Consider the following 11,684-nt stretch of genomic DNA (forward strand, 5'->3'; position numbering starts at 1 on the left):
TTTTTTTGAGAGAGGTAAATGCATGTGCAACATACATGGTTCATGAGAAATTAATGATTCTTTGGATTTAGCTATCATAATTATCAGAGATGTAGAAGCCTAGAAAACTGCAGGGAAGTTTGTAATTCTGTGTCAGCAAAATCCACTTGTTGGGTAATTCTTGGTTACAAATCGTGTTTTCAGAAATAACAGCTTGAGAATACCTAAAAATCATAAATTTTACATCAATAAACACAGAAATTATCACCAGGTTGATTTCAGTGTAATGAAGTGCATGTGTCATCTGAAACGTAGTGAGCAACTGGAATGTAGTTGTTCAACAACAGATTTCTAAAAGTAGAGTTTAATTTTCTTTCCACAAGCAATATTATCCACAAGCAATTTTTATAGCCCTAAAAAGAAGGATAACATATCTTGAACACTGTTGTCATTTTTCTCCTTGTTCACATGAGCTGAACTGTGATTTCTTCATGGAGGTTTCAGTGCCCCCTGTAGTAGGGAACAGTGATTCTCTTTGAAAACAGTTTGCAATAAGCTTGCAATTCTTTGTCTAAATCACAGTCTGCTAGTGGACATTTAAAAAACAGATATTACAACTAATCCTTTTGAGAAGCAGTAGATGAGACACAGTTTGAAACTTTTATTTTTTGGAAGCCTTTTTTTTTTTTTTACTGAAATACATATTGGAAAACAAACTTCATTTCTTTACCCCTGGTATATTTTGTAGGATACCAAGAAATTTGCTCTTTGAATCTCTTGTTTCAGTGACTAGGTATTTGGCTTATCTACTCTTCCTCAAGATTGGCCTTAACTTCTATTGCCTCTTAGAAAGTTATTGTGTCCTGGGAAGAGAGAAAATTAAAGTTAGAGGCATGTGTGTTCCTGAATCTGACTGTTCACTTGGGTCTGTTGATCATGCCTTATCATTCTATTTTGTTGTGTGAAGCTAGGAACTTTAGAATCACTGATGCTTAAGCAACATGTTATCCATGGAAATCTTCACTGCTTAGTCTTTTTTAAATTGCAAATATCAGTTATTATTATATTTAACACAGAAATCAAATGTGGAATTTCTGTTATATGAAATTCTGAACCCATCCTCCATTTATTCCTTTGAAACTGGGTGTTGCCAGCTGATGCCAGGGGGGCTGCCGGCTGTCAGGATGCTTTTGCATCCTGTGTGTGTGGGGCGAGCAGGAAGCTACAGCAGGATCTCGAAATCTGTGGGTTTGGGGGGCAGTCCCTCACCGCTTGGCAGCAGCAGCAGCAAAATGGGGTGGTGGGTGCTCCAGCCCCAACAGCTGCGGGAAGGACCCGGTGCTCCAGGGATCAGAACCCTGGCGTGCAGGGGTCAGAACCCCGGCATGCTCACTGTTAAGGCTCAGGCTCGATCCCTGGGGCGGGCAGGCAGGCCCAGCAGAGTCCGTGCACCAGGCTCTGCAGCAGGGGGGTGTCCCACGCAGGAAGAGTCTGAGCAGGCCTTGGTCCCACCTGCTGAATTTGCCGCCTTTTATACCCCCGTGACCCACCTGTCCAGCCAGTGTCACTGTCCAGAGCCAATTGGCATCCATGAGTCCCAAGTTAGGGTGGTAATTAGCAGGGGCAATGCATAACTTGTTGCCCATCCTTCCTGCCTTGTACCACATCTGTTGTTTTGCTTTTGCTTGTCCTGGTTTTGGTCTGTTAGCTGGGTATAATCAGCAAAAGACCTTCACTGGCTTAAAAGACATTTTGTTTAGATTTATGTGGGGAAGAAGACGAACTGTTTCCCTCACTGGGAAACTGGTTTTGCCAAACCTGATGAACTAACGTGTGCTATAAAATATTCTTTGGCTTCCCACATATGCAGTGATTTGATTATGTTGAAATACAGTGATGAGCTACTTGTGAAGTAGTTCCTTTTCTTTCACCATAGAAATATGTGACAAATCATTAGAAAATATCCATTCATTACATCCAGGTTATCACGTTGTGGTTTATTTTACTTTGGAAAGAATATTATGAAAGTAATTTTTGCTTTCTCTCCTCTGTATCTGTTGCCAAAACCTTATTAGAGACAGGGAAAAGTACGCTAAGATAATTAATTTGCCTGTTTCTGAGGATTACAGTCCCACTGCAAGAGGGGGTCATCACAATAAAATAGACCCAAATCAGGCTTTTAATTTAGTTTGTTTCAAGAGTCCTATTCAATCTGCTGCTGAAAACAGACCAGGTCCTCAGGTTGTCTTTCTGCCATATGCACTGGGAGTAAGTAATGCATCTCCTATTTATATTAACAGAAGTCTTGTTTCTAAATCCCTGCTAAAACTGTACTCAGCTTGTGCCTAAGCCGAATATTGGAATGGCAGGCCAGGAAAAAGAAGAAATCTTCAGCTCAAGACAAGTGAGGATAATCTGCCTAGAGGATACCACTACATGCTGCCCTTGCTGTCTGAGATGCATCAAGTGCCATCTGCTACAATGGTTTTTGTAGATGGAAGTCTGTGCTGGTGTTACAGTTTAACGAAAGGTGTTAAACAAAGCACACAAACAAGGATTGGGTGGGATTTTTTGGTGTGTGGGTACTTCTGCTTTCCTTCAATCAGAAACTAAATAGTGCTTCCACAGGTCACTACTTGATTAGTACTGATGTGCCATGTTTGGATAGCTACAGTAAGGAAAAAAAGACTTTCCCTGCTCAGAACCTATTAAAACAATCATCAGCACAGGAAGGACATAGAGCTATTGGAGCAAGTCCAGAGAAGGGCCACAAAGATGATAAAGAGGGCTGGAGCACCTCTGCTATGAGGACAGGTTGAGAGAGTTCGGGCTGTTCAGCCTGGAGAGGAGAAGGCTCAGAGGAGACCTTATAGTGGTCTTCCAGTACCTGAAGGGGCAGCAGGAAACTTGAGAAGGGACTTCCTACCAGGATGTGTAGTGATAGGATATGGGGTAATAGTTTTAAAAATAATTGATAGTTCTTACAGATTCATCATAATATATTCATATTCTTTGTTTTTACCTGCTTTTATTGGGATGGCAGTAAAAAAATTGCTGCTCCTTAAAATCTTCTAAGATGTATATTATGTTTTGCTAGTGTGTTTGGTAGTGGACATCAATTTTACCTTCATAGTAGTGCATCGTGTTAATAAAGTATGTTGAAATAATAGTTCTTAGTACTGGAGGACAATAAAAATTTTTAGGAATAACTTGAAAAAATCTGTTTTGATGCTAAAGTGATTTTTATCTTTTCTGGAATATTACCTTATTGACTGGAACTTTCGTACTATTGAATGATTGCTTGCCTACTACAGACCTCCAAACAAGAAAGATTATGTTGATGATTTCCAAGCTTTTAGATTTGGAAACATAAGTTGGTTTATATCATAAAGTTTGTCTCATGCAGATAACATGAAATTGCTGTTTGTTTGAATTATTTATTATTTTCAATGATTTTAGCAAGTCAGTAATTAAAAAAAACCCCAACATTTAATGAGTTAAGTGAACTTTTAAGTGAGTTTTCGGTGTCAGTCTGTTTTAAATACCAAATGTTATGGCTTGGGGTAAGTATAAAGCAAATGTTAGATGCAGCTAAATCCCAGAGTACTGCCCCTGGTTGGTTCAGTATTGAACCTGGAAGGAAAATACTGATGCAGAAGCTTAAAAAAATAACTCTGGAGTCAGTATTGCTTTTTATGTTCTAACAATTATGATTTACTTTTTTTCTTCCTCCCCCTTCAAGAAGCTTACTAAAGCTTTCCAAATGAAAATCTTTTTAGATAAGCAGCAAAACAAAATAGCTGTTCTTGATGATAAAGCTTGTTTCTGTCAGAATTCAGAAGGCCAAACAACTTGAATACTATCCTCCATGGTGAGGAGGTACTTAACTGTGGCACTGGGAATACATTACTTTTATTGTATGGATGGTCTAGCATACTTGCTTGACATTAGGTTTACCATGACTTCTGTCATAAATTATAAAAAATTAAAGTACTAAAGAAGGATAAGCAAAAAAGAAAGACTGTCTAATAACGATCATTAAGTATTCCCCCTTGAAAGACTTAATTTGTTAGTTCTATGCTTTGAAGGCATCAACTGTAGCATTACATTGAACAAAATTCCTGGAATGTTAATTTACATTTTTTTTTAACTTCTCTAAAAATAAGTTACTGTTTAGAAATACCAGGGAAAAGTTATTTAAGGATATGGTCTATTTCTTTATATTTATGATGTCATAGAATCCTCAAGTCCAGGGTAGTGAGCTTCACACCCTCCTTGTTGCCAACAAGATGAGATGTAAAAGGCCATATCAGAAGCCAAAGTCATGGTAACTGGTTATTATGGTTCTGGCTTTAACAAAATAAAAAACCCTGCAATGAAAGACACTTCCAGCACTTTTCTTATAAAAATTATTTGATTTTGAAAACTCAGGGTTTTAGGCAGAAGGGTGCCAGAACACCTCTTAGTGGTTCACCTTAGTTTTAATATCTAAACAGTTGAAATGAGGAAGATAGATAATGAAAGGAAAAGGCTGGGAATAATTTTATGTAGGCATGTGTGGATTTGAATATCCTTAGAGAATGGCTTTTTGTGTAAAAAAAGTCCAAAATTTAGTCTTTAGAGGTTGTAACAACACTGCTATTTATTTATCATTACCTGATTCACTTATTTTGTTGGTCTTCTTCATTCATTCTGCCATATGAGTTCATTTCCAGTCATAACTATTAGGAATAAAACATGTTGGGTTTGGGTGTTTTGTGGGTGTTTTCTGGTAGATGTGTGTGGTTGTTTGTGTTTGTTTGGGTTGGTGGGTTTTTTGTGTTGATGGTTGAACTTGATTATCTCAGAGGTCCATTACAACCATGATGATTCTGTGGTTCCGTGTCTATGGGGGATGATGGGATCCACCCTAGAGTGCTGAGGGAGCTGGTGGGGGAGCTCACTAAGCCTCTCTCCATCATTTATCAACAATCCTGGTCAACAGAGGAGGTACCAGATGACTGGAGGCTGGCTAACATGAGGCCCTTCTACAGGAAGAGCCAGGAGGATCCAGTGAACTGTCAGCCTGACTTTGGTCTTTGACACAGTCTCCCACTGCATCCTCCTGGAAAAGCTAGCAATCCACAGCTTGGACAGGTGCACCCTTCTCTGGGTTAAAAGCTTGTTGGATGACCCAGGCCCAGAGAGTGCACCCTCAGTAAGTTTGCAGGTGACACCAACTTGGGTGGAAGTGTTGATCTGCTTGAGGGTAGGAAGGATCTACAGAGGGACCTGGACAAGCTGGATTGATGGACTGAGGCCAATTGTATCAGGTTTAACAAGCTGGTGAAGGGTCTTTCTCCCTGAAGTCCCCTCTTCCTTCTTGGTTTCTCTTTTGGATTTCTTTAACATCTAAACTTCTTTAATAGTTCATCATTTTACAGGATATAAACCTTTGAAAAGAATTAGCAACAATTTTAAAACAACTTTCCTTTCTGTCCTGTTCTACACACGTATTTGTTAGTTTTGTCTCCTAGAATAATTTTCAACAAGAGTGTACTTGAAAAAAAAAGTGAATGTTTTCCAGTGGATATGTTTCCATGGATTTACAGTGGATTCTGTGTTAGTTGAATGAAACTGAGTAAGCTCTTTATGTGTTAGAAGTGCACTTGTGTTTGAGGTATCAGTTTCTCAGCAGGACTTCTAAGCTCAGATGGGTCATTTCATTGAGACCATTACCTGCCCTGGAGCCAGCCCCTGCTTAGCAGGCCTACTTCAAGTAAATGCACCATTTTTCAAGCTATACAAAAACAATTAACCCAAGCATCTGTTTTAAAATGAGACCGGCACTTTTCTATTAATCAACATGATAATCATAATTACTTCTAATGAACAAGGTCACACATCTCATTGCAAGGCAACTTTTGTCTTACAAGTTGTTTTTTTAAATGATTTTGGTTTATACAGTTAGAGACACCACCCTTTAAAACAATTATTTGTGTAACTGTTCATTCTGTAGGAGTGTTTCAAGGTAAGTTGTTTACATTTTTTAGCTTTTTGGCCTGTTCCCATGAAAGGCTGCAATGTCCTTGGTATCCGTTTATTTCCAGTAGCATTTGAAAGCACTCAGGCACATTCAGGTCAGCACCTTAGTTTATAATGTGGAAAAAGAAGAAATAATTGCTAACCTCAGGAACAAGAGTGAGAAAGTGGAGAAAAAAAGAAATCTAGACCTTGGCCTTCTCAGTTGGCAGCTGAAAATCAGAAGCACACTTGGGTTGCTCAGCATGATGGGTATAGCAAGTGACAGACCATTCAGAACTGAAGGAAATAAGATAATGAAATCTTAAATTAGAAAATCTTCCAAAACAGACTGACAAAACAGCTCAATACAAATTAGAAAAAAGTCACATAGAGATTGTCAAAGAGGAAAAAGAAATAAAGATTGGGAATGTAAAAAGGCAAGTACATCTTTAGAGCCTTCCGATTTATACACTGATACTTCACCACATGAATTTGTTTCCAGAGATGCCTGAATGTGTGCTGGTTAGCTACATGAAGGTCTAAAGAGTCTGTAGTGTCAGTTTTATTGTCCTGTTTTGCATATAGCCAGCAGGATGAAAACAGATTTTTCTAGCAACACTATGCCAGTAACAGATGGATACAAATTATTTATATTCCTGTGGCTCTTTTTGGAAGAACAGCATTGATAATCCTTCTTGGAAGTGACCAGATAGGATTGTATGAACCTCTTTTTCATTTAGAATCCTTTCTTGGGACAGTAGAAAATAAATGAGGTAAGAAGAAAGTAGCCTGGGGACCGTTGACCCGGTTGGGGGAGGGAAGAGTGTTCCAGATGATGTTGATTTGGCATTTCTTAGTAGTTTGTTTTGTGGTGATAAGATTACAGTAGTTTTGTTTTTTGTTTTTGCTTTTATTTTGCTTTATTTGAGATAATAAATAAATCTCAGGAATAAACATTTTATTAGGAATATGTTTGAAGTGTCTGCACAGTCAGCCTGGACATACCAAATATGTATTTTGTACATTGCTTCAGTGCCATTTCATTGCATCCCAATTCCTTGGACAACATACTGAATAACAAATATTGTCAGTTTTGTTTTTAATTTGCCAAGGCTTCAAATAAGAACATGCCAACATTTGTCTCTGAGTATTACTTTCCGTATTTTAAAAGACATGGGGTTTTACCTTCTGCTTCATTACATGAAGTTGCTTCAAAAAACCAACTCTGAATGAGTTGTGTGTAATGGAGAAATGACTTAATGATGAATCAGACCCAGGAGATTCTGTGCAGTGGTCCCTGCGACTCTGATATTTCTGATACTGTAAAACCAAACTACAGCCTCTTAAAAGGATTGTATGTATGGTTATTTCTTAGAAAAAGAGCAAATATCTTGTCCAGATGTAAATAATATATTCTGGCATGAACAGTCTTGATACCAATTATGTTTGACAGAATTTCTTTTTAATGAAGTTTTTTTTACATTTAATAATTGTGCAGAGAGATACTGTCTGTGGTACTGCCTGTGATACCCTCACATCACTACATGATGACTGAGTTGTAAAATAGGAGTATCAACATGTTAGAAGGTTAAGTTTTCCTATCACTGGTAGTTATAAAGTACTACTAGTTTTCTATACAAAAGTTGAATATTTATTTTATTATCTAATAATTGCAATTAATATCACTATTTACATAATAACTTTCATTAAAATGTACATATTTTGCCTATACAGATTAGAATATTTTCACAGACACAAAGGAAGTAGATAAGAAGCAATATAAAACTGCTGTCCTGCAAAGTTCTCACCTGCAAATCTTATTTCGTCACTGTATCACACTAAATTTCTCAGATTTTTTTCATATCTTGCAATACTTTTATTGTATCTTTACTGATATTTCAGCTTCCTAACCAAGTGACATGTTTCTTCTCCATATGTAATATTTGTGGCTTGATCTAAATTTGCATTTTGACAGTATTTTGCTGAGCTGTAACTGCAAGTCAAGTGAATAGTTTATCTTAACATGTTCTTAGCTTGGTTATAACATTGAATCTTGATTTTGTAAGGAAACCTAAAGATGTAGATGCAGTGAGATTATTAATTAGCTCAAACTTCCTTTATCTTGTTAAAGTCAGTGTACTGATTTTAGTTGGACTAGGATTTCACCTGAAGCATCTAAATAATTTTTAAAAGCTAGTATTTTCATATTAACATATTATCTACTTTTTTATGCATATGTGATATCTGAGAACTTCAAGATAGTCACATTTGCAGGTAAAAATATAACAAGCTAACAATCCTAAATTAAATAATTTCCTGTTGCCAACATATAAATGAGAAGGAATTGTGTCCTGGAAATACCATTAGTTGCAGCTTGAATGTAATAGCATGGACAGTGAATAAATGAGATTTTATTGAAGGATGTCTGCTCTGTATTTAGAAGTGACCAGCTGAGACATACAGTGTCACTGTTAAATTATTTTTTCATTAACTTTAAATTTAATTTCCTGTAGTTCTCACCAGAATGAGAAATTTTCATTACCGAACCAGGAAAATATTTCTACTTTGAAAATCTTAATGCAATGTGAAAACCATATTTTGACATACAAGCCAGATAGTGGCAAAATTTATTGCAAGGTCAACAAATGTACATGATTGTTGAATTGCTTCTAATAATATTGGTTTTTTTCCAAAATGATAAGTATGTTTTTGTTCATATGGAAGAGAAATGTTACAATGCTTGATGATGAAATAGCATGAGCCCACATACTTGACCAAATGTGTTTGCCAGTGGACAAAGATATGGTAAACATCACTTTATTTTTAAAATGGGCAATTTAATGACTTGGAGCACTTGGTTTTGCTGGGATCCCTTTGTCCTTTTTTTCCTTTAGATAATAACTTCCAAAAACTTACTGTCATTTTGAACTTAAAGATGAGTTATTTGACAAAGTTGTAGATAAAATTGCCTATTTGTGATGATTTATCATTTCATCAATCATAATGCATTTTTCCCTCTTACCCACTCTCCATCTGTACCTGAGTATCAGTGCTCATCACCAAGTGTGAAGAATCTGCAAAGTCAGACAGTAGCACTCAATCTTCTTACAGGTCCTATTCTAAGAAGGAGGAAAAAAAGGAAAACTTTATTTTAAAACTAGCTATAGTTAGGATCTTAAATTCTGTTATATGGTAATTTTTGCATAAACCTACATGTAGGATATAAGTGGAAAGAAGTCGGTATGTGTTTTCTCTGTGCTTTGAGAGAGGATTTTGGATGGCTGTGCTGGTTTTGTTCAGTGGGTTTTTTGGTAGCAGGGGAAAGGCCACAGGAGCGGCCCCAGTAAAAAGCAAAGAAGCTCCCTTTGCTCCAAACCCAGCCAAGGAGTCATTAGAGGAACAATAGATGTGCCTCAGTGATTAACATAGGAAAGAACTGAAATGACACCTGAGCAGAGCAAGCACTTAAAGAAGAGCTGAGCTGGAGAAGGAGGGCAGTGCTGGTGGTTGGTGAGGAAGAAGAGGAAGAAGGTATCCAAGCAGAAGTTTCCCTGCAACCCATGGCAAGATGGCAGCTGTGCCCCGGCACTCGGGGAGGAACGTGGTCGAACATTTCCTGAAGGTGCCAGGGGGGGTGCACTTGGCCAGCAGACTGGGATTTTATGGCCAGTGGATTCTGATTTGGTGCCAGTGGATTCTGATTATACAGCTTGGAAAGACCCCAGTGCCAGGGGAGTTTGTTCTCGAAGCAGCCCGTGACTCTGTGGGAAACCCAGGCTGGAGCAGCTCCGGACCTCGTGGGAAGGACTCATGAAGGAGAGGTTAGCAGAGGACTCTCCCATGGGAAGGACCCCATGGGAAGCAGGGAAGGACTGTAAGGAATCCTTCTTCCTGAGGAGGATGGCACAACAAGAACCAGCAGCCTGTGAACTGACTCTAAACCCCATCCCCATCCCCCTGTGCTGCTGGGGAGAAGGAGGGAGAGAAACCTGGAACAAAGTGATTTGGGTCTGGAAGAAGGGAGGGGTGGGGTAACATATGCAAGCCCTGCTCTTTGTGTTGTCTGTGTCCTGTGTGTGTGATTGGTGTGAAATTAAATTATTATTTTCCCCCAAGTTGAGTCTGCTTTGCCTGGGACCTTAATCAGTGAAGAACCCTTCTTGTCCTTTGTCTCAGCCCATGAGCTTTGTTCTCTTTTTCCTCCTCATCCCAGTGTGTGCTGGGGTGGGGGGGAGTTGAGTGAGCAGCCATGGGGCTGTTTGTTGTGTTGGGCCCAAACTACACCAATGATGTCTAGCATTTTTATGTTTGGTAGGAAGATCATAGTGTGCAGACTACACTTTCACAAAAAGAGTTTTAATTCCATTTAGAATAGTTATTTGAAATTAATATGGAAGATTTTGCTGTCAAAAGTGGGCTAAGTTTTACTTCAAGTATATTTTTCTGTAAAAGTTGTTGTTGGGACTTCATGTAATAAGAAGACTAAGAATATTCAAGAATACAGAAAAGGCAAATGTTCCAAGTGACTGTGTGGGTCATAATTTGATTTCCTTGATCACCTGCAAAAAATCCTTTTGCACTGTTTTTTGGGGTTTTTTTGGGTTGCTTTTTTTGAGGATGAGCCTAGAAAACAGTGTTAAATCTTTTAGGCAGTGTTTGCTGCAGATGGATGTCTGAGATCATGCTGATCTAATAGAAAGTCACAGGATAATAGTCTCTTGCCACTAGCTTAAGTGCCAGGTGAAATGGAAGCATTTATTTTTTGAAACATTTTATAGATGAGACATTGATCTAGTAACAGCTTTCTATTACTGCAAATTACTGATATAGAGGTTAGCACTTCCCCCTCTTTGAAGCATCCTGCTGTGTTCAGAATGAGGCTGATGCAGCTTCAAGTAGCTGAAAGCTGTTAAACTCCAACAACAGGCTTGTTATAAAAAATATGGACCACACTCTGAGGAAGTATAAAATCATAATTAGTATTGTTGAGGGTTGTGCTTATTTATTTTATTTTTCTCTCTTTTAAAATTTATTTTCTCACTTACTTTTCTTTACATGTGCACACTCTGAAAAAGTAAAGAAATTACATCTTTTTTCTTATGATTTGCCAGCACACCTCACCCCATCTACAGTTATTACGGTTGTTTTAACAAGAGTTTTGTTGTATGTGTCACGATCCGTGACCTATTATATCTCCTTATTGGAGTGTATTAACTTATCAGGATTTGCTGAGAGATCCACACGTGGGTATCGCCTCACACAGAGGATACAGGAACTTATGTCCCGACTTTTTTGAGTGAATAACCTGCTCAGTGCTTACTAATATTTCTAACAACAGCACAGTTTATTGTGGGGAAAACAAAGCAATTTGGGGCAGGAGGTTCAAAAGGAGTGATTACAACACATTAAACATATATGGGTACACCTTAGTTACACATCTTATTCACGTGAGGGAAGCAGAGGGGAGGGATATGCCCGAATGGCTGGATTATATTTTCCCCTATAAGCTGGGGTAGCCGGAATTGTCTCACCACACGGCAGTGCAGGTAGGATGAGCTGGGTAGCAAAGAAGCTGCGGGCACTCCAAGCGCAGGTCGCCCCCCCCACCACAAAGCGGCGACAGTCGGAGCGCGGCTCCGGGACCGTAGGTGTGCAGAGCGGCTCCGGGACCTTGGGACCGGGGCTTTGGCAGCTGCAGCTGC

At 38.6% G+C, this 11,684-nt stretch overlaps 1 protein-coding gene across 1 annotated transcript in view; it reads left to right on the forward strand.

The window, feature by feature from the left end:
- Positions 1-4,866: 4,866 nt before the first annotated feature.
- Positions 4,867-11,684, forward strand: part of CACNA2D1 (calcium channel, voltage-dependent, alpha 2/delta subunit 1) — a 151,733-nt gene continuing 144,915 nt past the window's right edge. Inside the window, exon 1 of the mRNA XM_010001804.1 lies at positions 4,867-5,038. Coding sequence (XP_010000106.1) covers positions 4,867-5,038 — 172 coding nt within the window. The remainder of the gene's footprint in view (positions 5,039-11,684) is intronic.

The sequence above is a fragment of the Chaetura pelagica genome, unplaced genomic scaffold (assembly GCF_000747805.2).
Source record: "Chaetura pelagica isolate M959 unplaced genomic scaffold, ChaPel_1.0 scaffold137, whole genome shotgun sequence".
NCBI lineage: Eukaryota > Metazoa > Chordata > Aves > Apodiformes > Apodidae > Chaetura > Chaetura pelagica.